Here is a 24,609-nt window from a genome sequence, read left to right as displayed (position 1 = left end):
CTTCTTGCCTTGCAGGTTACCTGTATACAATACACACAAGGCAATTCCAGACTGAAAATATTTTTGCTATCAGATTGTTCTGGCAATTCTCACATAGAAACTTAATTGGGAGGAAAGCTGTTTGGCATGCTTTTACATTTGTATTTTTATTTATTTTTTAACATCATGATGAAAAGTGGCCATTTTAGTCCCTTTTTAGACCTATAGTGCATTCGAAAAGTATTCAGACCCCTTGACTTTTTCCACATTTTGTTACGTTACAGCCTTATTCTAAAATTGATTGATTTGTTTCCCTCAATCTACACACAATACCCCATAATGACAAAACAAAAACAGGTTTTCAGAAAGGTTTGCAAATGTATAAAACAATGTACATAAGTATTCAGACCCTTTACTCAGTACTTTGTTGTAGCACCTTTTGGCAGCAATTACAACCTCAAGTCGTCTTGAGTATGATGCTACAAGCTTGGCACACCTGTATTTGGGGAGTTTCTCCCATTCTCTGCAGATCCTCTCAAGCTCTGTCAGGTTGGATGGGGAGTGTCGCTGCACAGCTATTTTCAGGTCTCTCCAGAGATGTTTGATCGGGTTCAAGTCTGGGCTCTGGCTGGGCCACTCAAGGACATGCAGGGACTTGTAGGTTTTCATCAAGGATCTCTCTGTACTTTGCTCCATTCATCTTTTCCTCGATCATGACTAGTCTTCCTGCTGCTGAAAAACATCCCCACAGCATGATGCTGCCACCACCATGCTTTACCGTAAGGATGATGCCAGGTTTCCTCCAGATGAGACACTTGGCATTCAGGACAAAGAGTTCAATCTTGGTTTCATCAGACCAGAGAATCATGTTTCTCATAGTCAGAGTCCTTTAGGTGCCTTTTTGCAAACTCCAAGCGGGCTGTCATGTGACTTTTACTGAGGAGTGGCTTCCGTCTGACCACTCTACCATAAAGGCCTGATTGGTGGAGTGCTGCAGAGATTGGAGAACCTTCCAGAAGGACAACCATTTCCACAGAGGAACTCTGGAACTCTGTCAGTGACCATCCCTTCTCACCCCGATTGCTCACTTTTGCCGGGCGGCCAGCTCGAGGAAGAGTCTTGGTGGTTCCAAACTTCTTCCATTTAAGAATGATGTAGGCCACTGTATTCTTGGGGACCTTCAATGCTGCAGAAATTGTTTTTTTGGTAACCTTGCCCAGATCTGTGCCTTGACACAATCCTGTCTTGGCGCTCTACGGATACTTCCTTCGAACTCATGGCTTGGTTTTTGCTCTGACATGCACTGTCAACTGTGGAACCTTATATAGACAGGTGTTTTCTTTCCAAATCACGTCCAATCAATTTTATTTACCACAGGTGGACTCCAATCAAGTTGTACAAACATCTCAAGGATGATCAATGAAAACAGGATGCACCTGAGCTCAATTTCAAGTTTCATAGCAAGGGGTCTGAATACTACATTAAATAACATATTTCTGTTTTATTTTAATTACATTTACAAACATTTCTACAAACCTGTTTTCAATTTGTCATTATGGGATATTTTGTGCGTGTGTGCATGTGCGTGTGTGTGCCTGTGTGGTTGAGGGGGGGGAGGGTGTATTGTAGAATAACACTCAGTACTTCCTAATGGTGGAGGAAGTCATTCTCTTCTTTTTCTCCTGTGTTCAGGGAAGCCTGGCAGTGTGGCTAAGCTTAAGCAGGTGTGGTCAGTGGGAAGTAGGGGCAGGGCAATGGGCAAAGGGAGCAGGATTCCGGCCTTGGCACCCAGAGCCAGCCGAACCCACACCAGCCGCCTCACCCCAGTCAAACGGTGAACCCACACCCAACCGTCCCTGCCCCAGTCTTCTCACACAAGAGCACCCTAGATTGTCCAAATGCTTGGAATGAGGAAGAACCATGGCACCGTCCCAACAGTATAAAATACATTCCTTTACAATCACTGATCTAAAATGACATGATCGGTTTCAATCATATGGCTTTATCCCAACCTATGTAGTCGCCTTACACCAATGGGAGAGGAAATGAGGGAAGAACATTTGTCCGTTTTGGGCTACAGTTTCATGTTGACACCCTGACTAGGGAGGACTGGATTAATCTCCCTTGCAACTGAGTCTGTCAGAACAGGGACCAAAATCTGGCTAAAATCAAAAGGGAGGGATACTGAACGATATTGCAATATATTATATATTAGTATACTACATACTAAGGTATTATAATATAGTAATAATACTATTCTAAGCTGTTTCTTGATTACTCCAAATCCAATAACAGCCTGAGTGTAGCTACAACAAGCTTTATGCAGGGCATCTGTTTACATTTCTCTTTACGTCTCTTTATGTCTCTCTGTGTGGCTTGTAATCTAATCAAATATGTTTTACATTGATACAGTAGTTGTGTAAATGTCTTTGTTTCTTACTGTAATTAATTTCCCTACTTAGTTATTATATAGCACCTTTTGCTTGTCAATGGAATTTATCATGCTTTTTACATTGTCACACTATTTATTGTTTCAATCTGGGTTTTTTTATATTTTGAGTGTTTAGACAATCAACACTAAGCACAGATATTTGGCCTAGCCAAAAAGCCATTTAAGGTAAAATAGGAATTATTAATTGCTAATTGAAATCGAAAATAAATGAGAACAAACTTTATCTTTTTTTCTTTAGGAGTAATGTACGTTAGTGGTAATTTTCCCAAACATCTAAGATTTGAGAATGGTCCCACTTGATGAAACTTCTTAGGCACTTAGTTCACTGTAATACTTTCTAGATATGGTAAGATGCACCCTTTTATAGGGTTGCATTTTTTTCCATATGTTACTTAACATGCTATTGCATTTTGTATAGGTAGCCTAAATCAGAGGGATTTTATACCAAATGTGTGAATCTTGACCTAAATCTACAAGTCATAATCTCCAAGGTACACCCTACATCAGTACAATGTGGACTGGAACTAATATAAAGGGTTCACTTAGCAGACGCAGACAATACTATTTTACTGCTTCATATGTTATATGGTGTGTTTCATTGTTATCTGCTGGTCCTTTGCCTTGAGTTACCAATCTTGATCAAATTATAGGACAATTTGACATTTTCTTACATCCCAATCTTTTTGTCTCTTTCAGCTTTTTCATATTTAGGAAATGACATAGGTGTATATTACAGGAGGCTGGTGGCACCTTAATTGGGGAGGACAGGCTCGTGGTAATGGATGGAGCAGAATCAGTGGAATGGTATCAACCACATGGTTTTACATGTATTTGATGCCATTCTATTTGCCCCGTTCCAGCCATTATTACAAGCCGTCCTCCTCTCAGCAGCCTCCACTGATGTATATATTTTCCTTGTGGATTTTCAGTACATATCAATCAGTATTGACTGTACATATTTGATTTACAACCATTCTGTGCAGAGATTGAAACATCTATGTTTGATTAAATAAAGTTAACAGCACTGTATAGATTCATTTGTCTCTTACTCTGGTGAGTTTGAGATGCCACATATGTATTTCACAGACAACTGTTGTAATATTTTACAACAACAATTACAGTATCTGTTATCCACCCAGCAGCCCTCAACTCTTACCCAGCACTCAGACACATTAAAACACTGATATAACAATATATATTTAATGAATCTGTTACAAACATCAACACAACTAGTTGTGACTCTTAAAATGTCATTAAATATGTGTTCTAGAATCTATGGCAAACATTTACCAAATTATATTTTCATCTAACCTTTTTAGTTACTAAAACATCCATAATCTCAAAAATCAAAGGCACTAAACTGGCATGAAAAAGGCTTTTCAGTGTTCAATGCTGCCATATATTTAGTTTGCTGAAAAAGTGGTTAATTTTGTATAGACAAGTCATGTACACTTACTAATTTGGTTTTCCTACCTATTGACATTACAATAAACATTACAAAAGTGAAACATTAAACAGGTCAGTGAGAATGAAAGAATGTCATTCTTTTCACATTGTCTTTGTTAGTTGGATATTTTAGTGCTGGATATTTTAGTGTTGTTGGATATGTTAGTTTATCAGTGTGTCCTACTAGGCCTACATACACATATAACAATTTAACAATATTTGTTGCATAACCTTTGTCACACTGAGCTTTAGCTTGACAATCATGGTGCAGTGTTTTTGGCACAAACCAGCTCCTTATTTTCCACTACACTCCACATCCTGAATAGCTCCTGAGGACTCAATTTATGGACTACGATGAGGTTTTTGAAAAAGCAAGGTTCTCTGTTCATTGGACTCACTCTGCGTTTCATGATGCCAAAGGTCCTGAAACCTATGTGCATCTCTGGAGTCAAGTGTAGCTTCTGGAGGCACATTCCCAAAAACACATCATCAATGGGATAGAGCTCCAAGTCCTCTGAAACCACAAACAGTCTATGCGCTAATTGTGAGGACATTAAAAACCCACCACCACCAACATAAGGTGGGTACGGTTTGTCAAACAGCTCTTTGGGGATGTAGTATTTACTTTGATGGTTTCTGATGGGGATGGCTTTGGATATGGTGTCCCCAACAAATAAGTTCAGCACTTTGCGGTCCTCAGTCTTGAAACCAATAAGTTCCAGTAAGTTCTTTGTATTCACGAAAACGTCGTCATCCCCTTTGAATATAAACTTGGCACTGGAGCAGTGAATATCAAACCATTTCAGAAAATTTACCTCTTTCAAGGTGAGGTTGAAAAATGTGTCCATAAAATCCCATTGAAGAATGTCTCCATATATAATGTCCTCATACTCAATCAACTTTTGAAGGTTTTTCATGTCTTTACCATTTGTAGGGCTTCCTAGAAGAAACAGCGTTTTTATTCTCTTACCATCAATGTCCTGTTCCCTACCCCAGGTATTACGCACGGCCTCTCGCCTATCATGCTGCTCTATAACGGATTTTACAACCATGAGCAAGTGTACGTCTCCATTCCTGCATTTATCCGGGTGATTTATTAACATTGGGAAATACCGACAATGTCTGTGTAACACAAATTGGTGGAACCTCGGATCCAAACGTCGAAACCAATCATTTTTCCTCACGGCTGAATCTTCACTGCAGTTCATAACGTGTACATCCCAAGTAGCTAGAGTAGCGTTGGACACCTTCACCCGTGGCGCATCCAAATCATCACCAAGAACAGGCGAGTAGTTTCCCAAACTGCTTTTCAATAGGCCTTTTCCTTTGTAGAAATCACACTCAGGTCCACACCAACTGGCTTCTTCCTGGCGTTTAACTTCCATATCATCCTTGATGCTGTTATCCACAAGCTTGAACTTTTGGATCATCAATAAAGACGCAAAAACTAGAGACAAGCTGAGGAGAGTTTTCAATGCCCTCTTTCTTCTGAAAAAAAATTCCATATCTATGGCGCAAAACGTGTAATGAATAAGAAATCCTTAAATTGAATAGGTACCCTTATTGTTAAAGCATCTCATCATTCATTTTGGCTACATCTTAGTGAGTCTATTCACTGTCCCGTGACCAGCTACCTTGAGAGTAGGTAGCTGGACGCCACCATGCTATTCCTTTAGCGTACAAAAAGACTAATCTATATTTCTTGGAAAGTAATCTCTGTTATATCATACAACAAAAAAACGTTATCGATGAGATTGTGGACTGGTCTTGAAAAGTTACTGTTGCCTACAAGCTTATCCACTTACTCAGTTCCCACTAAGCATGGACCGACTTCTTTTGTACATATTTTTTGGGGGTCCTGTCCAGACCGGCCTTCTTTGTTTGGTATTTTTTTGGTGTGGTTTGGACCAGCCACCGATTGTCGACTTTTGATCCGGTCCGAACCAATCACAGATGTCTATATTTGGTTCAGATTTCGTCCAGTCCGGAAAATATGTATTTTGAACTTTCATTCATAACCTAAAATTAACCTAACTTCGACGTCAGAAAATAGACGTATTTTCAAACATTATTTTGTTTACTGTTTTTTTTTTATCCTCTCCCCATTACACATATCTGTGACAATATGCAGGTTTCTTATTTCACATCACAGGTGGCTCACTAGACTGCGTCTCAGGTTGACTTACTCATCTTTTAGGCTTTAAATTAGATATCTAATGGCATAAGTTACTTGAAAAACTAAGGCTCAGGCTATATTGTCCATTTGATTGCACCTGCTATTTATTTATCAGCCATCAAGCAATACAGTGTATTGTCTTATTATAATGATAATAATACTGTATTATATAATAGGTTATTGTGCAATATTATATGCATTATAATATCACAGCCTACATACAATTGCCCATCAACGTAGCTAAGAAACTAAACTTAAGTCCCTTAGCTACCATCAACGTAGCTTCAGAAAACGTAATTATAAATTATAGGGTACATTTGTTTTGCAATAATCATCCATTAACACAAAAATATATTTATCACACACATACACACAGAGAGAAAGAGAGATCCACAGGGACAAAATCAGTGTAACTCTAGACGCCCAAGCACAGATGAAAGGGGAAACCGGTGTCTTTGGGCTGTGTGAGGAAATACATTACAAGCTTTTACCACCCCCGTGTGTCGGTTTTGGAAATTGTCAAATGTGCCGTGTTTTTCCACCTCAAACAACGACCTTATTTATGCCCTGAATAAACATGTATTAAGTGCAGTAAAACACGACACTCAAGTTTTAGTCGAAATAACAAAGGCAAACAGTAAGCACCATTGACTGGCACAAGGAATCAATTGTTTCTTGATCAATCAGCATCAAAGAGACCTCGACCTCTGATTGAACTGCACGTGACATCTAGACGTAGCTACATTTTTCGGAATTCGAGCGCTGTCTCGATTCACCACTCGGACCAGAAAACAACACGGTGTCTTTTTTTTTTTATCAGAACGACGATTTTACCGTTTGCCGACGACCTGTATTTAGAACAAAATTACTATTGGTTGAATTAGCTAGCGACGTCTACAGAAATTTGTGCAAAACCGACTGTTAACAAGCTTGCAATCCAGTGACTGACATGTAGCTAACTTCCGAAAATGAGGAAGAAACAGGTGAGTTTGTCCGAGTTAGTAGCTAGCAAACGTTAGCTAGTTAACCTCCCACAATATATACTATTATTTAACAGTATTTAGTTAGCGATTAAATTGTCCTACCTAGCAAAAAAAAATGCTACCTAGCAAGCGATTCAATTGTCCATTGTCTTTGGGAATCCTGATTAGTCTTTCTTTCATCGACTAACGGTAGTCTGTTAGCTAGCGGGGCAGTAGTTAGCTAGCTAACTGTTGGTTACGGTAGCCAGCTAAGAAGTGTTCGGTATTTAGCTAGTTAATGTCTGTGCAACTGTTGATTAACAAAATGTCTGAACTCATTTCAGATGTCGAGTCGAGTTAGCAACTTGAAGCGGCGAAAGGAGAAGTGCGCTGTTCCCTCAAGCGACCGAAACCTCAAGGTGAAGGGTTCAGATAAGGTGAATGCTGTTTTTAGTTCTCGGTTTAGATACGTTTGAAATTATGGCTGGTCCATCAGTGAAGCCTCTTAATATTTTGAATAATCTGTTTTGCCTACAGAGTTCAGTGAAGAGGATGGATGTTAAAAAAATGGAAGACTCAAAAACCGAAATTCCCCTGAATGACTGTATGGTTGGCGGTTGTATGGAGTCAACAACTACTTCTGAGAGGCTCATCTGTGACGGTTATAAATGGGATGAAAAGACAAGGTGTGGCGCACCACCAGACATGGATGAATTGTGGGAGGGTAAAGAGAATGGTCTGAGATTTGAGTTGAATTACCACAGAACAAACGTGTTACCAGAGAATATGGAGGGTGATGAAACTGAAGCGAGTGTTGTGATTGATAAGAGCATCTTCCTTGATGATGACAGCAACCAGGTTCTTCCTGTGGAAAAGTTCTTCGGAAACATGGAAGTTGTACAGGTGAGAGGAGAGTTTTACAAGAAGTGCTTGGTGTGATGGGTGAAATAATGGTCTGATGTTTGGAGTATGTGGCCTAATTTCAAATACTGTTATTTCCATTTGCCTTGTAGGATTGTCCACAGAGATCTGCAGCCTCCTTGACCTTCAGCAGGAGGGAGCACCGGAGACGACAGTACTACGCCAAAGAGGACAGTGATGAAGAGGGCTACACAGACATGCAGCAAGAGGACATAAATGGCACTTAGGATTTAGTTACTTCTATAAACTATCAATGGGATGGATTAAAACCTCTGTCCTTTTACTAGCCTAATGGCAGACAAGCCTGGGAAAGTGGATTTGTTCAATGGAACGAGGGTATCAAGTTAACTTTTTGCCAGCATGTACCCCAAAGTTTTTAAATTTGTATTGATGTTTAAAAAGCTATTTGCACTAACAAAGTAACTTCTTGCTTTTCAATTATCAGGACCTATAGTGTGCGTATATATTGTTTAATTGGTACAGGGTAAGCGCTCGTTCTATTTTTATTGAATGTGTCTTTTACTTTGTTACTGGTTGCCTTGTCAGTATGTATGCACAGTAATGTCTTTATTTGGTGTTTTTATATTGCTATGTAATAGCACGACTGAATGAATGCAACATAAAAATCATGTAGTCTTTAGGCAGGTTTCCATTGACCTGGGTTTATTAGACAAAAGCAATGTAGCGACAAAAAAAATGGTGATGTGTAACGGAAACTGCAGATATAGGAAACACTTTCTAAAGACACATAAATTACAACATTTATATCAGTTCAATGGGTGGGATTTTCCTTTCTTCAAACTTTCTTTGTAATAAATGATTGCTGAATACTTTGGCAGGTTCATGGGGAAAGTGTCATCATGAGCTCCATGCTACATTTAATTCTAAATGCCTACTGCTTGCAAAATCAATTTCTTCAACTGGTTGGCTGGCAACTTTCACCATTTAGTTATTTCTGATCTGCAGGAGTGTAAGTTTCACAGTGGCACGGACAGTGGTGATACATTGGCACAAAATTAGTCAAATATTGGATTATATCCATTCTGGCTTCCTCGGACTACCTGAGACATGAAACCGACGGGTGGGAGAGAATACAGTCTGTTGCCAGTTTCAGTGCAATTTGCCTAAACGGCTAATGGAAACTCATTCTGATTGGCTGGGCCTGGCTCCCCAGTGGGTAGGCATGGCTACACCTGCCCGGTCGTGACTTGATATGAATTTATTTCAATTGACTGATTTTCCTTATATGAACTGTTACTCAGTAAAAAAAAATGTTGCATGTTTTATATTTTTGTTCAGTATATTTTCAATGCCAACTTTGTAAATGTCGACAAAAATCACTAGAAGTTAAACATAGGTAATGTTACACTGCCAATACAAGGAGCAAGTAAACTTTTTTTAAATTTTCAATTACCTGTGTCTGTATTGTTCCACAAACACATTTACACTTGCCCAAATGAAAGCATAACTTTATCACATAATTATCTAATGACGGTTACAGGCCATGGAGCTGCAATCAGTTCTCAAGTCTAATTTTATTTGTCAAATGTGCCAAATACAACAGGTGGATTTTCAAACCTTAGTGAAATGCTTACTTACAAGCCCTTAACCAACAATGCTTTGAGAAGTTTTAAGAAAAACAAGTGTTAAGTAAAACATAGAAAATAAAAGTTACAAATAATTAAACAGCAGCAGTAAAATAACAATAGCGAGACTATATACAGGGGGTACCAGTACAGAGTCAATGTGCGAGGGCAACAGTTAGTCGAGGTAAAAGAGGGGTCTGGTTGGCCCTTTGATTAGCTGTTCAGGAGTCTTATGGCTTGGGTGTAGAAGCTGTTAAGAAGCCTTTTGGACCTAGACTTGGCGCTCTGGTACAGCTTTCCGTGCGGTAGCAGAGAGAACAGTCTATGACTAGGGTGGCTGGAGTCTGACAATTTTTAGGGCCTTCCAATGACACCGCCTGGTATTGAGGTCCTGAATGGCAGGAAGCTTGGCCCCAGTGATGTACTGGGCTGTATCCACTACCCTCTGTAGTGCCTTGCGGTCGGAGGCTGAGCAGTTGCCATACCAGGCAGTGATGCAACCAGTCAAGACTCTCGATGGTGCAGCTGTAGGACCTTTTGAGGATCTGACGACCCATGCCGAATCTTTTCAATCTCCTGATGGGGAGTAGGTTTTGTTGTGCCCTCTTCATGACTGTCTTAGTGTGTTTGGACCATGATAGTTTGTTGGTGATGTGGATACCAACCTGCTCCACTACAGCCCCGTCGATGAAAATGGGGGTGTGCTCGGTCCTCCTTTTCCTGTAGTCTACCATCATCTCCTTTGTCTTAATCACGATGAGGGAGAGGTTGTTGTCCTGGCACCACACGGCCAGGTCTCTGACCTCCCTTAGGCTGTGTCATCGTCTGTGATCAGGCCTACCACTATTGTGTCATCTGCAAACTTGATGATGGTGTTAAGAGTTGTGCCTGGCCATGCAGTCATGAGTGAACAGGGAATACAGGAGGGGACTGAGCACGCACCCCTGAGGGGCCCCCCGTGTTGAGGATCAGCGAGGCGGATGTGTTGTTACCTATCCTTACCACCTGGGGGTGGCCCGTCAGGTAGTTCAGGATCCAGTTTCAGTGGGAGGTGTTTAGTCCCAGGGTCCTTAGCTTAGTGATGAGCTTTGAGGGCACTATGGTGTTGAATGCTGAGCTGCAGTCAATGAATAGCATTCTCAATTAGGTGTTCCTTTTGTCCAGATGAGAAAGGGCAGTGTTGAGTGCAATAGAGATTGCATCATCTGTGGATCTGTTGGGGTGGTAAGCAAATTGGAGTGGGTCAAGGGTTTCTGGAATAATGGTGTTGATGTGAGCCATGACCAGCCTTTCAAAGCACTTTATGGCTACAGACGTGAGTGCTATGGGTCGGTATTCAATTAGGCATGATATTTTAGTGTTCTTGCGGAGAGCGTGATCACACAGTCATCCGAAACAGCTGATGCTCTCATGCATGTTTCAGTGTTACTTGACTCGAAGTGAGCAGAAGTAATTTAGCTTGCCTGGTATGCTCGTGTCACTGGGCAGCTCGCAGCTGTGCTTCCCTTTGTAGTCTGTAATTGTTTGCAAGTCCTGACACATCCAACGAGTGTCGGAGCCTGTGTAGTACGATTCAATCTTAGTCCTGTATTGACGCTTTGGTCTTACAAGCTTCCGGGTCAGAGTCCCGCTCCTTGAAGCGGCAGCTCTACCCTTTAGCTCAGTGCGGATGATGCCTGTAATCCATGGCTTCTGGTTGGGGTATGTACGTACGGTCACTGTGGAGACGACGTCATCGATGCACTTACTGATGAAGCCAGTGACTGATGTGGTGTACTCTATGCCATCGAAAGAATCCCGGAACATATTCCAGTCTGTGCTAGGAAAACAGTCCTGTAGTTTAGCATCTGCTTCATCTGACCACTTTTTTATTGACCGAGTCACTGGTGCTTCCTGCTTTAGTTTTTGATTGTAAGCAGGAATCAGGAGGATAGAGTTATGGTCAGATTTGCCAAATGGAGGGTGAGGGAGAGCTTTTTATACATATCTGTGTGGAGTAAAGGTGGTCTCGTTTTTTTCCCTTCTGGTTGCACATTTAACATGCTGGTAGAAATGATGTAAAATAAATGTAAGGTTCCCTGCATTAAAGTCCCCGGCCTCTAGGAGGTCCACCTCTGGATGAGCGTTTTCCTGTTTGCTTATGGCCGTAAACAGCTCTGCTGTAATAAAATCTGCGTGACTCCAAAACAATATAGTCAAACCTGAGACAACTTTCTTTCAATACTTTATTGGTTCACCCCACACAATTATCGTGGAAACAGTAATGAAATTAGAATATACATCCAAATATAATGAGAGCACATTAAAATTATAATATATATGAAAATGTCCAAACAAATCATTCTCTATGCATTGGAGTGGCAGGGTAGCCTTGTGGTTAGTGTTAGACTAGTAACCGAAAGGTTGCAAGATCCCTGAGCTGACAAGGTACAAATCTGTCGTTCTGCCCCTGAACAAGGCAGTTAACCCACTATTCTTAGGCCGTCATTGAAAATAATAATTTGTTCTTAACTGACTTGCCTAGTTAAATAAAGGTTAAAAAAAATAATAAATGGATTAGACAGGTGTAATCAATCTGGTAATAGCTCCACCTTGACATCTGATAGGAAAGGGGGGGGGGGGGGGGGGGGGGGGCGTCTTCAGTACAACAAAACAGTGTTTTGCATTTTAAATTCAACGGAAAAAGGTAGTGAACGACCAGTTGAAGAACATTGTGATTATGGCGTCCCAGAAGATTGTGCGGTGTGTGCTTCACGTGTTTCAAAATGTAAATAGTTACATCCATATTGATCAGGCCACAACCACCAAACGGGCACAAATTTACCTCAAAGGCTGTTGAAGCATGGTACGCACCATTTTGGGAGACACGTGTCTTTCAGTACAAACCGTCACACAATGTAGCAAGCATTGAATTACACTGAATGCACCCTGTGCATAGGGATTAGGGGACGATTTGGGATTGGCCCATTGACTACTACCCAATCAGTGGCTCATAATGGAGTTCTTTTTAATATCACTAGCACAAAATGATCAACAAATCAGCTGTTCTGAGAGCAGCAGAAAACAATGTTCCCTGCCCTGAATTACATTTAGTTCAATTTACCAGTAGTTATAAGTCTTGGTTATTCTTAAACAGATAATGTACAACAAACACTACAAAAGGCATCTGCACTGAAATGTAAAAAGCATTTTCCCTTTATAATCCCTTTCGTTTGCCCCATTTGTACATGTTTCTTTTATCACACAGCAAGTCATGGGCACTTTTCTTGTGGCATACAATATGCACCAGCTTTAGATTCTCCCGAGTGAACAGCAGTTTATAAAAATAGTCCAGGTTTATGTTGCTGCTCTTGCGGTTCTGCAGTGCTTCCACCAGGGCAGGAATGACCGTCCTCTTCTTCTCAATCCTGGGACAGATTTCTACAGATTTGATCCATAACTGACAGGACATACATAACATTCCAATTGATAATTAAGAAAGCTTTTTTGTAATACTGTTTCAAACACGATTGTGAGCCTGACATTCTGAATGATATTAATAACCGTTATTCACTAAACCCACCTGTGGTCCAAGTTCCAGGTGCTAAAGAGAATCCTGCTCTCTCGGTTGCCATAGGGGTTGATGGAGTGGAGGGAAATGCATTCATCCTGGTCAAACGCACCCTGAGGAAAGGAGAGGGATGAGGGAAGGACACAGGCTATAAGACAGGATGCTATGGAGCCAAACATGATCTGGAACTGTTGGTAACTATTCACATCTCCATCATGACTGTGACTATTGTACATCACATAATTAATTATGTTGTGTTTATGCTTTATTATAGTCAAATCCTGCATTACTAGCCACTTTCAGGTTCATAAATGTTACCTGACAGGAGAACCATCCATCCTTGGTGCATAGTCGATTGAGTTCCTTCTCTGTCCTGTTGAAGTAGCAGCCATTGTACTTGTCAGACTTCAGCTGCAGCATCAAGGACTCTGCAGTCTTCTTGTATTCTGCCTTGAGTTTAGGCTTTTGGATTGTTTGAGCATAACTATCCACCTGTGAATATGCAAACTATAAAATCAGTCATGAGTAAGTATATTCTTTCCCCTCAGAAAATAGAAGGGAAGATAACAATTTGGAGTAGATTTGTTATAATGAGGTACTCCTTGAGAATCACTTCTTGACAGTCCCAACCACTTTCAGTGTCAAACCAAAGCATCAGTAATACAGTTTTACCTCCTTCATGTATCCACGAATCCTGCTCTCACAGTTGTACTTCATGTAGGCCGATTTGGTCTTAAATCTGACATCAATTCCTGAAAGCACAGAAATGGAAGAGTGCAACTTTAAAAAGGCACAGTTTGGTTCATCTAAATATAAAAAGTGTCTCATACTTTGCTCCATCTTGCTTTTGGCTATTGCATTGTTCCCTGCATGATTTCTTTCCATCCCAAGATAAAGGAATTTTTACCTTGGAACCAGTCTTCATCATCTTCTCTGTTTTCAGTGTCAGAGCTGTCCTTCAAATGCAGCAGCAGTTCCCCCAGGAGTTTGCGTCTCTTTGGAGACCGCTCGTCAGAGAGAAGCCCCTTAGCCGCATCAATCAGAAGATCTAAGTTCCTGTCGGTGTCCAGCAACCGGCTTATGTCACAGACAACTGGAATAATAACAAATCATACCTGTTATTTAAATTGATTCACAGAACAACTTTTGTTAGCTACACATCTAAGCCATGGCACCAATGTGACCAACTGGGTTTGAAGCCCAGACAGCCTAACTGGCCAACCTGGACTCCGATGTAGACGTAACATAGTGAATGTAAATCTGGAACACTCCAATTAGTATGATATGTTGCGTTTCTTATGGTATGTATTAATTTGTGGATGTCCATCATCCATTTCGTATGATACGTTACAAATTAAAATTCATATTAATACTGTATGTAACAAATTGCAATTCGTACAATATGTTTCTAATTCCAATTTGTTGTGGCTAATGTTGGCTAGGTGGCTAACTTTAGCTAGGGTTAGAATCAAGATGAGTAGTTAGGTTAAAGGGTTAAGGTTAGGGCAGTGTTTCCCAGGACCAAGTTTGGGAAATACTGGGTTTGGGGAAGGGTTAGCTAACATGCTAAGTAATTGTAAAGTAGAAGGTAGTCGCAAAGTTGCTAAAGCTGTCCGTGATGAGATTCAAACACGCAACATTTAGGTTGCTAGATGTTTGCGTTATCCACCCTACTTTTTGCTTAAGTAACCTTCTGTCTTATGCAACCATACCAAACATATCATACTAATTTGGGTGTCCCGGATTTACATGTACTCTGTTATGTCTAGTCTATGAGACCAGGCTGCACTAGCAAGCATCACTGGCAGGTAAAGTTAAGCCACATATTAGTGAGTGTGGTTAACTGCTCTTCCTACAAGTGAAAGCATGGCTAATCCATCCTTTTCAAATCAATTAATGCAATTATTTGCCTACATAAAGTATTTGAAGTGCATATTTAAATTAGTATTGTTATCATATATTTACCATGCACAGCTACATAAAGTAGGTCTCATCAATATATATATATATATATATATATATATATATATATGTGTGTGCATGTAACCAAGTCTGAGGTGGTTAGTTGGCTAGCTGTTTGTCACAGTTATAATATTTAACTCACATCCGCTCCATCTCTCACCCATGGCAAGAAGGACAAGTTCAGCATTGTCTGGAAGACTTCGGAAATAGTCCTCTGACAACTCTGTTCCATCTTCATACAAGCAAATATGCGAACCGACGAGTGGAACCTATAAGAAAAGGATTCACATAATTTAAACAAAATAACAATGTAACTGTAACTATCGCCATTTCCTTATTGCAGGTGTTGCTGTTTCGATCTGGTAGTAGTAGAATGTACTAAATATTGCTAAACTACTGGGCGAAATCGTACCTGTAGGAGTTTACTCCCCTTTTTGAGAAGCTCTTGCAGACTTGTTGCAGCCACCCCATGTTTTGTAGTTTCATTCAGACTTCTTATTTTGACAAGTTTGTTTTTTCTGAAAAGTCCAAACATCGCGCCTTTTCTTCTATGAAGACCATTGTGCGAAAACATGCAAAGAAAGGACTCATACTGCCAACTACTGGACAGGCTGTAAAATTATCCAATATTCTTCTTCTTCTATGGTATAATTGGCGATCACACAATGTAATGTGATTTTCGGATGGAAACAGGATTCCCCCCCAAAATTTAACAAATTACCATCATTGAAAAATAATACCAATCTGGTCCCTACACAGGGGAGGGTGGGTCTTCCGGCACCAGTACCCGTTGCAAGTCTTCTGATGAAAAATCCTTAAATCCTGAAAACTTTTCTGCCGCAGCCACAATTATGTCCAGTTTCATGTTTTCTCAATTATTTTAATCGCCTCTGCATAGGATATTCGATTAACAGCTCAAATGTTTGCCATCGCAATCTCGTTCACCCGTAAAGGGCACTTCAGGAACTCAGGATCATGATCCCCACCACAATTGCAACACGGTCGTCTTTCTACACACCGTTCTTCAGTTTACTCTGTTCGTCTGCATACACTTGAAAGATCGCCAAATCATTTCAAGTCTTACACTACAGTGGTTTGGGGACGAAAGCTCTTACGGCGTATCTTACATAACCAAGATTCACATGCGTAGGTATTTCATCTTTATCAAAAAACAACAGGACCAACAGACTTACTTATTTTTCCCCATTCACCCAGCGGTCAGACGCCGGGCACCAATCACACCAGGAATTATCTTCTTGTATTCAACCTGAACATCCGTTGTCACCCCTGAGATGACTCTGTGCTCTACTCCGAAGTTCAAAACATAAAACTCCTGTTGTCTGGATTCTTCTGAGCCCCACTGCAATATTCCTCTGCTCTTCATAAATACATTTAATCAAAATAAGACCACTCCTGGTCACTCTGACGGACTCCACTTTTCCAAGCGCATTCTTCACCATTTTCGACACCTCAAATGGATTTCCCACATATGCATCCTTACTCAACAAACGCATCTCAACAAGATGCGATTCATTATCATTCACACACATATATTCCATTCTAATTTTAGACATTTTCCTTTTTGTTCCAGTTTTTGATACTACTGTTGTCTATTCAGAACATTTGTCTCTTATGCAATTTTCTGCCATCTATTGGAAAGGAATCCTAACCACTGGGCAGCTAGTTGGCAGAGTCAAAGTAGACTTTAATAATATATGCCATTTAGCAGATGCCTTTATCCAAAGCGAACTGGGTACATGGTCGTGGAAACAGATCATAGAAACATGATTACAATTTTGATTTCATGGATGGTCAGTCCGTGCATCTATCGCTCGGTCTATGAATTTGAGAGTGGTTACATTTCTCCAGCCCCATCCCTCAGCTTTTTACTGAAAGAGGAGCAGGGAGACACTTTATTGTTTCTACTGCTGATTGCCACTTTAAAAGTTAAGATGGAGATTAAATACACACAAATATGTTAGACACTAAAAATGGACCATCACTCAGAGAGTTAGTGAATACACAACATCTAGCACAGCAAACAATCAATCAAATGTATTTTACAAAAGCCCTTTTTACATCAAAATAATAACCACTGCGGTTATAGAGGGTGCAACAGTTCAACACCTCAGGAGCAAATGTCAGTTGTCTTTTTGTAGCTGAGCATTAGGTTGAGAGAGAGAGAAAATTGAAACAGCAGAACTGGGACAAGGTAGCACATCCATTGAAACGGGTAAAAAAAAACTGCGTTAAAACAATTCCACTCCGATTCCCTTTATGGATGGGTGTATCTTTTTGAATGGCCTGCTCTTTCTCCATTTTCGGAACAACATCCCGCTCCCCCAAAGTGATTGATAGTATATCTTGGCTCGGACTGTGATGATTGTGATTCTGAGCTCTCAGGTTCATACAGCGAGTTTATGGTCTTCACAGATCTCACTCTCATTCAGCTCCATCTGTGGCGTATAGGGGCAGGACCCGGTGGAATACTGATGGTTGTGAGCGCAATCTAGCTGGGCCCTGAGCTCTTTAGTGATGGTCCCGGTGGACCTCTTCTCCACCGCAGCACGGGAACACTGGCACCCAGGAGTCAGTTTGGCATGCTGTACTAACTGTTCTTTCCTGTTGGTAGAAAACAATGAAGGCATCTATTAGGCTGTAGTAATATTCAAGAATCACTGCATATACTTGAAATAAACAATAGCCTTAGAAATAGCATGGATTTGCATGTACCACCTCTGCCTTCTGCACAGTCTCCTCCAGGATGAAAACATTTTCAGGGATGAAGATGTCATCCTGAAAACAATAAAATGTTTTGTTAAGACAACTCAACCCAAATATATCAGTTTGCATTAACAAGCTACTCGTCTTGTATGCTTTGTCCCCACACACACAGCAAACACAGGGACATGTGTTTTTCAGCAAACATTAGCTATGTCAACTTCAGTCTAGCTAAATGAGGTGGAGCTAACAAAACATTACAAAAACAAATCTGTCAACAAAATGTGTTACAGTACTTGACTATCTGAGGTGGAAGCTAGCTACAACTAGTAACGTTGCCTAATAACGGGTACACGAAACTGTGTTGCAATTTTAGTTGCAGTTGAGTTGCTTGCTGACGTTATTTGCTGGGGAGTGTTACACAAAACACTTCAGACGCAATTAGCTAGTTACCTTCAGCTAGAGTTGCAATAAAGTTGTCCAGTGTCTAACACTAGCCTAGTCAACAACAGTCATGACCGGTTAACGTTACTTCAGGTTCCATTGAATTTACTCACGTCGCCTCCTCCATTCAGTTGCTTTTGCTTGACTCCAAAAATCAGTGATGTTCATGATGGTCGGTTGGTAACCCCTACACCATAACCCTCAATTTCAAATGGAGGCGCAAGCAGAGGGCTTCAACGTAGGCCTATGACTCCTTTCCATTCGGAAACTCCCAGTTTCCTCATCGAAAGTGCCCTTCATTGCGAAGTCTGCCTCCGCAAAGTGCTGTCTGCAGATCCTGCTAGGTCAAGCTGGCATGTCCTTCCTTTTCAGGCCATGGAGCCACTTCTTCTAAAGTTGTAGGTCCATGGGAAGCCGATGGTAGTTTACAGAGGGATTTTTGGGGGCCAATTCATACAGCCTGGCGCTATACAGTTCATATTTGAATTACAACTTGCTGTTGCCATCTTCGTTGTTCGCCCCTAACCTCACTCTCTTCATTCACTCTCAGCACAAAAACTCAATACCACAGACAATTTGCTGATGCCTGCCAGTGAGCACTGGCATCAGTCGTTACTATGGCAATTTAAAATGGCGCTGACCGTAGCTCAAATAAACCTCGTCGGCGATCAAAATACTAAATATAGATATGTTTTTATGTTAAATGCACATGCTTTTAGTATAAGTGGATAAAATACATCTCTTTGCTTAGATTTACTTCCTAAAGTGTGTCCATTCCCCTTTAACAGGTTAAAATTCCCAACGAATGTGCATTGACACGAAAATAGAGATCTACAGGGGCACGGGCTAGGCTAATAGTTTTTGGACTGGGCTAGAGTGTCCAAAGAAATGGAAGTCAATTCTTAAGACGGCTTCCATTGGTCAGCAGTCTTTAGATTAGTTATAAGGAATTTGTTCAAGGGAGAGGTGACCCTCAATTGGCTGTTAAATGGGCTCAGTTGCTAAATAGCTATTGGCCAAAATTGTTTTGATGCAAAATTAGCCAGCAACATACCACCCTGCATCCCACTGCTGGCTTGCTTCTGAAGCTAAGCAGGGTTGGTCCTGGTCAGTCCCTGGATGGGAGACCAGATGCTTCTGGAAGTGGTGTTGGAGAGCCTATAGGAGGCACTTTCCTCTGGTCTAATATCCCAAAGCCCCAGGCCAGTGCCCTGTGTAGGGTGCTATCTTTCGGATGGGACGTTAAACGGGTGCCCTGACTCTCTGCGGTCATTAAAGATCCCATGGCACTTATTGTAAGAGTAGGGGTGTTAACCCTGGTGTCCTGGCTAAATTGCCAATCTGGCCATCAAACCATCATGGTCACCTAATAATCCCCAGTTTACAATTGGCTCATTTATCCCCCTCCTCTCCCCTGTAACTATTCCCCAGGTTGTTGCTGCAAATGAGAATGTTGTTCTCAGTCAACTTACCTGGTAAAATAACAGATAAATAAAATAATATGCCATTATGCATTTCACATTAGACAAGCTATTAAGAATGTTGCAATGTTTGAGCACTAAGAATTTGTCAGCTGCTTAATAAAAGTGAGTAAATAGATTTCTTCACAAAGGTTGGGGTCAATTCCAGTAAGGCAGTCAATTTAGGATTTGTGCTCAAATTAAATGGCCATTTTCAGTTAATTAAGGTATTTTTCAAATTATCCTGAATTGACTGAATACAATTTAATTAACCCCATGCCTGTTATATTTTAGTCACTTAGCAGATGCTCTTATCCAGAGCAACTTGGGTTAAGTGCCTTGCTCAAGGGCACATCAACCTATTTCTCACCTAGTCAGCTCGGGGCTTCAAACCAGCGACCTTATGCTTACTGGTCCAACACTCTTAACCGCTAAGCTACCTGCCACGGCTGTTGTGCACAAACACCATTGAGCAGCAGAAATACTGCATTCACAGACGCATACTGTAGGCCTTCATTAATTCCACATTTCAGATCCCATTAGCCCCAGGCGGTCGTAACACGTCATAAATCTTATAAGGATTATTAAGTGACTACGGTCTGGTTTCTGTCAGCCTGCAAGAGACATATCCATTTTTGTTTTGATTTGGGCCGATGCATTGCATTCATGTTGGTGTTTATGAGTGGCAAGTTGCTGTTTGATCTCCAAATAAAGTCTCAGGGATTCTAGCCGAACAGCGGGGGAGCTCAGTGAAATTGCATAGGTCCCGATGGATTGGTTTTAATATCAGGCAAAGAGAATGACTCACAAACAATCAAAGCTATTAAGGCAGAAAGAAAAGGCTCCTATTAAGTCTTCTCTCTCTCTCACTCACTCACACTCTCACTGTCTCTCTCGCTCTCTTTCTCTTTCTCGCTTTTTTTGTATTTTATTAGGATCCCCATTCACTGTTGAAAAAGCAGCAGCTACTCTTTAGCTACTCTTCCTGGGGCTCACAGAGAGAACCCCAAGGCTTTCCCACTGCACCAAAACATAAAATCCATGTGCCTACCTTTTCAGTCCTCTCTCTCTCTCTTTTTTATATTTCTTAGAGATGTATGGTTATCGCATATCATGTCACAAAATGATTGGTTGAGGCTTCTTGGATGCGTGACGTCACTCTGAACCCTTACCAAAACACCAAACATGGCAGACAGTTTCTCTCACAATCTGAAACCAGTAGTAACCACCAACTTTAATGGCAGTTAAGTTCAAATTAGAAGACTAATCTAACTTTCCGTGCCCCAATAACATTGTCGCAAAGGAGGGCATGCTAGATATGTACAGTGTTTGAGTCATCTCAACCCATTTCTTGTAAAACAGAATTAGCATTTTGCTAGATCTCTGATTACTACGTTGTTTCCTTTTCGGTCTCCCTCTCCTCCAAACCTACCCACTCAGCCCCTACCCAGATGGTCATATACCGTCGCAATCTTTGCTCTCTCTCTCCCACTACTCTCTCCTCTTCTATCCTATAATCTCTTCCTTCTGCTAAATCCTTCTCCCTCCTGTCTCCTGATTCTGCCTCTTTGACCCTACTCTCCTCTCTTCTACATCCTTTGACTCGCAATGTCCCCTTTCCTACCGGCTGGCTCGGCCCTCCCCTCCTGCTCCATGGCTGAGTGACGCGTTGCGAATTTACAGAACAGGGCTGCAGGCAGCTGAGCGAAAATGGAGGAAAACGAAACTTCTGAGGGCCTATCATCCTTCCTCTCTACATTCTCTTCTTCTGTATCTGCTGCTAAAGCCACTTTCTATCACTTTAAATGTAAATATTTCGCCAATAAGCCTAGGAAACTCTATCCCTCTGAGCAGTATCACTTCTGTATTTTCTTTCCAAAACACCTGTGGGCTGTCTCTGACCAAGTCTCTTGCTATCTCTCTCAGAAAGATCTTCTTGACCCTAACCAGTCAGGCTCAACCGAGACTGCTGTCCTCTGTCAAGGAGGCTCTCCGCACTGCCAAATCTGACTCTCTCTCTGTTCTCATTCTCCTAAATCTATCCGCTGTGAACCATCAGATCCTCCTCTCCATCCAACAGGGCTGGAAATCGCAGGCTCTTCACACCCTTGGATTGCATCCTACCTGGCGGGTTGCTCCTACCAGGTGACATGGAGAGGATCTGTGTCTGCACCACATACTCTCAATACTGGTGTCCCGCAAGGCTCGGTTCTAGGCCCTCAACTTTTCTCTCTATAAATCAAGTCACTCAGCTCCATCCTATCTTCACATGGTCTCTCCTATCATTGCTATGTGGATGACACTCAACTACTTTTCTCATTTTCTCCTTCTGACACCCAGGTAGCAACACGCATCTCTGCATGCCTGGCAGATATCTCAGCTTGGATGTAGGTCCACCACCTCAAGCTCAACCTTCCTCCCTGGGAAGGTTGGCCAGCTCCGAGACCTCTTCATCACATTTGACAACTCCATATTGTCCCCCTGCCCAGAGTGCATAGATCCTTGGCGTGACCCTGGACACCCAACATAACATGGTTGTCACTCATTCCAGAGGGCCGAGTGTTTGTAGGTTTCTGTTTTTTCCTTTCAATTAAGTACTAGACAACCAGGTGAGCAGAGTTCCTTACTAATTAGGGACCATAATTCATCAATTATGTACAAGGGAGGAGTGAAAACCCCACAGGCACTTGGGCCTCCGTGGAATGAGTTTGACACATGCTCTACAACATCCGTACAGTATCAGTATGACCCTACTTCACACAGGAAGCGGCGCAGGTCCTAATCTCCCATCTGAACTACTGCAACTCGCTATGCCTACTATATTTATTTCTCAACTTTCCTGACATTTAAGGCTAGGGGGCAGTATTCGGAAGTTTGGATGACTGAGGTGCCCAAAGTAAACTGCCTGTTACTCAGGCCCAGAAATTAGGATATAGAAAACACTCTAAGGTTTCTAAAACTGCTAAAATAATGTCTGTGTATAACAGAACTGATTTGGCAGGCGAAACCCCGAGGACAATCCATCCATGAATTTTTGTTGTTGTTGAGGTCATTGGACTTTTCAATGCTTTTCTATGGGAAAGCCTAATTATTAGTACCCAGATTGCAGTTCCTATGGCTTCCACTAGATGTCAACAGTCTTTAGAAATTGTATAATGTTTTTTTTTTTAATGAAGAAGTATTCGTATTCTTTCAAAGTGTCACTCAGAAGGACTCTAGTCTTTTGGTGCATGTCAACGCTTCTCGTTGTTTTTCTCCGGTATTGAAAACAGTTTATTCCGTCTTAAATTTGATTATTTACATATTAAGGTACCTGAGGTTGGATTAGAAACATTGTTTGAAATGTTTGGACCAAGTTTACAGGTAACTTTTTAGTTTCCTTTGTAGGCATGTTGGGCGAGTTGGAACAGGTGTATTTCTGAATCAAACGCGCCAAATAAACAGACATTTTTGGGATATAAAGAAGGACTTTATCGAACAAAACGACCATTCATTGTGTAACTGGGAGTCTTGGGATTGCAAAAAGATGAAGATCTTCAAAGGTAAGTGATATATTTTGCGAAAATGTTTGACGCGCTCCGGTGAGGGTGCACACTTGATTATTTATCTCCGGTATTGAATATACTATTTTCCGTCTTAAATTGGATCGTTTATTACATATTAGGGTACCTGAGGATTGATTGGGAACATTGTTTGACATGTTTGGACCAAGTTTATTGATAACGTTTGGGATTCATTTTGTATGCATTTTGAACTAGGGGAAACGTGGATTATTGAATGAAGCGTGCCAAATAAACTTACTTTTTTGGGATATAAAGAAGGACTTTATCAAACAAAATGACTATTTGTTATGTAACTGGGACCCTTGTGATTGCAACCAGATGAAGATCTTCAAAGGTAAGGGATTTATTTTATCGCTATTTCTGACTTTCGCGATGCATCTGCTTGGTTGGAAAATGTTTTTAATGCTTTTGTATGCGGGGCGCTGTCCTCAGATAATCGCATGGAGTGCTTTCGCCATAAAGCCTTTTTGAAATCTGATAACGTTGCTGGATTAACAAAAAATGTATCTTATAAATGATGTATGACACTTGTATTTTCATGAATGTTTACTATTACGATTTCTGTAATTTGGATTCGGTGCTCTGCAATTTCACCGGATGTTGTCGAGGTGGGTTGCTTGAGGCACGTCTAGCCCAAAGAGTACATTGTTACAACAGGAGTATAGCCTACCAGGCTGGCATGAAAATGAACCATGGGAAAAGTGTCCTCCATTCACAATTTCAGTACATTGATAATGTTACGGATTTCTTCCGTCGAAGGAGAGGAGGACCAAAATGCAGCGTGGTTATTTTGATTCATCTTTAATAAAAGATAAACACAAACAATACAAAACAAGAAACCTAACGTGAAAACCTAAACAGCCTTATCTGGTGCAAACAAACACTAAGACAGGAACAATCACCCACGAAACACTCAAAGAATATGGCTGCCTAAATATGGTTCCCAATCAGAGACAACAATAAACACCTGCCTCTGATTGAGAACCACTCCAGGCAGCCATAGACTATTCTAGACAACCCCACTAACCACTATCCCATAACCTACAACAAACCCCTAGACAAAACACACCACATAAATAACCCATGTCACACCCTGGCCTGACCAAAATAATAAAGAAAACACAAAATACTAAGACCAGGGCGTGACAGATAACATGTATTTTTCCCGCTGCCCGTTTTGATACAGGTGTATGATAATGGTCCATTCTAAATCAAAACAAATTTCACACATATAATATTTAGTATATGTAAAGACAAGATTAAATCAAGTATCGTGTCATGGGTGACAATATTAGCTTGTGAATTCTATATTATCACTTGTGAATGATGCCCAGTTTAAGTCAAGAAAGGCGCAGGCTTTTTTTGCGATTTTATTATTATTATTTTT

The 24,609-nt window shown here is 41.0% G+C and overlaps 3 protein-coding genes, 1 long non-coding RNA gene and 1 pseudogene across 16 annotated transcripts in view; 2 read left to right on the top strand and 3 right to left on the bottom strand.

Moving 5' to 3' along the window:
• Positions 1 to 3,460, top strand: part of LOC110531204 (centrosomal protein of 104 kDa) — a 43,073-nt gene extending 39,613 nt beyond the window's left edge. For both annotated transcript variants that reach the window (XM_090185746.1, XM_036988334.2), the window contains exon 22: positions 1,672 to 3,460. In XM_090185746.1, coding sequence (XP_090041872.1) covers positions 1,672 to 1,817 — 146 coding nt within the window. In that variant the 3' untranslated portion in view covers positions 1,818 to 3,460. The remainder of the gene's footprint in view (positions 1 to 1,671) is intronic.
• Positions 3,461 to 3,617: 157 nt separating this feature from the next.
• LOC110532396 (UDP-GlcNAc:betaGal beta-1,3-N-acetylglucosaminyltransferase 7 pseudogene) lies at positions 3,618 to 5,495 on the bottom strand (annotated as a pseudogene). Its single transcript, XR_016483526.1, has one exon. The product of XR_016483526.1 is annotated as a UDP-GlcNAc:betaGal beta-1,3-N-acetylglucosaminyltransferase 7 pseudogene (transcript).
• Positions 5,496 to 6,482: 987 nt separating this feature from the next.
• LOC110532394 (UPF0688 protein C1orf174 homolog) lies at positions 6,483 to 9,346 on the top strand. Its single transcript, XM_021616268.3, has 4 exons — positions 6,483 to 7,036; positions 7,360 to 7,452; positions 7,553 to 7,918; positions 8,029 to 9,346. The coding sequence occupies exons 1-4, from the start codon at positions 7,022 to 7,024 to the stop codon at positions 8,161 to 8,163; spliced, it is 609 nt and encodes a 202-aa protein (XP_021471943.1). The 5' UTR covers positions 6,483 to 7,021; the 3' UTR covers positions 8,164 to 9,346.
• A 2,387-nt stretch (positions 9,347 to 11,733) lies between these two features.
• LOC110532392 (DNA fragmentation factor subunit beta) lies at positions 11,734 to 17,081 on the bottom strand. Of its 11 annotated transcripts, none has more exons than XM_021616265.3 (7): positions 15,447 to 17,081; positions 15,177 to 15,303; positions 13,980 to 14,165; positions 13,745 to 13,824; positions 13,391 to 13,564; positions 13,085 to 13,185; positions 11,734 to 12,929 (listed from the first exon to the last, which is right to left on the bottom strand). In XM_021616265.3, exons 1-7 carry the CDS (start codon positions 15,606 to 15,608, stop codon positions 12,719 to 12,721), a joined length of 1,041 nt encoding a protein of 346 aa, XP_021471940.2. In that variant the 5' UTR covers positions 15,609 to 17,081; the 3' UTR covers positions 11,734 to 12,718. The 11 variants fall into 11 exon arrangements, with proteins under 11 accessions (XP_021471940.2, XP_090041875.1, XP_021471939.3 ...); XM_090185749.1 differs by having other exon boundaries at positions 15,195 to 15,303; positions 15,447 to 16,298; XM_021616264.3 differs by having other exon boundaries at positions 11,734 to 12,942; positions 15,447 to 16,254.
• A 688-nt stretch (positions 17,082 to 17,769) lies between these two features.
• LOC118966073 (uncharacterized) lies at positions 17,770 to 18,800 on the bottom strand. Its single transcript, XR_005053294.2, has 2 exons — positions 18,313 to 18,800; positions 17,770 to 17,830 (listed from the first exon to the last, which is right to left on the bottom strand). It is a non-coding gene; the product is annotated as an uncharacterized LOC118966073 (long non-coding RNA).
• Positions 18,801 to 24,609: the final 5,809 nt, after the last annotated feature.

This window comes from Oncorhynchus mykiss, chromosome 9 (genome assembly GCF_057628025.1).
Source record: "Oncorhynchus mykiss isolate SJ-2025 chromosome 9, ASM5762802v1, whole genome shotgun sequence".
Taxonomy (NCBI): Eukaryota; Metazoa; Chordata; class Actinopteri; order Salmoniformes; family Salmonidae; genus Oncorhynchus; species Oncorhynchus mykiss.
This window is presented reverse-complemented; position numbering and strand designations above follow the sequence as displayed.

Bases quoted from the DNA above. Each gene is read 5' to 3' on its own strand.
- LOC110532394 (XM_021616268.3), top strand. The intron at 7,453-7,552 runs GTGAATGCTGTT...TTTTGCCTACAG, and splicing joins AGGTGAAGGGTTCAGATAAG to AGTTCAGTGAAGAGGATGGA. The intron at 7,919-8,028 runs GTGAGAGGAGAG...TTTGCCTTGTAG, and splicing joins GAAACATGGAAGTTGTACAG to GATTGTCCACAGAGATCTGC.
- LOC110532392 (XM_090185747.1), bottom strand. From the start codon at position 15,608: ATGTTTTCGCACAATGGTCTTCATAGAAGAAAAGGCGCGATGTTTGGA. The intron at 15,304-15,446 runs GTACGATTTCGC...CTTTTCTTATAG, and splicing joins AGGGGAGTAAACTCCTACAG to GTTCCACTCGTCGGTTCGCA. The intron at 13,580-13,744 runs GTAAAACTGTAT...CTGATTTTATAG, and splicing joins TTCGTGGATACATGAAGGAG to TTTGCATATTCACAGGTGGA.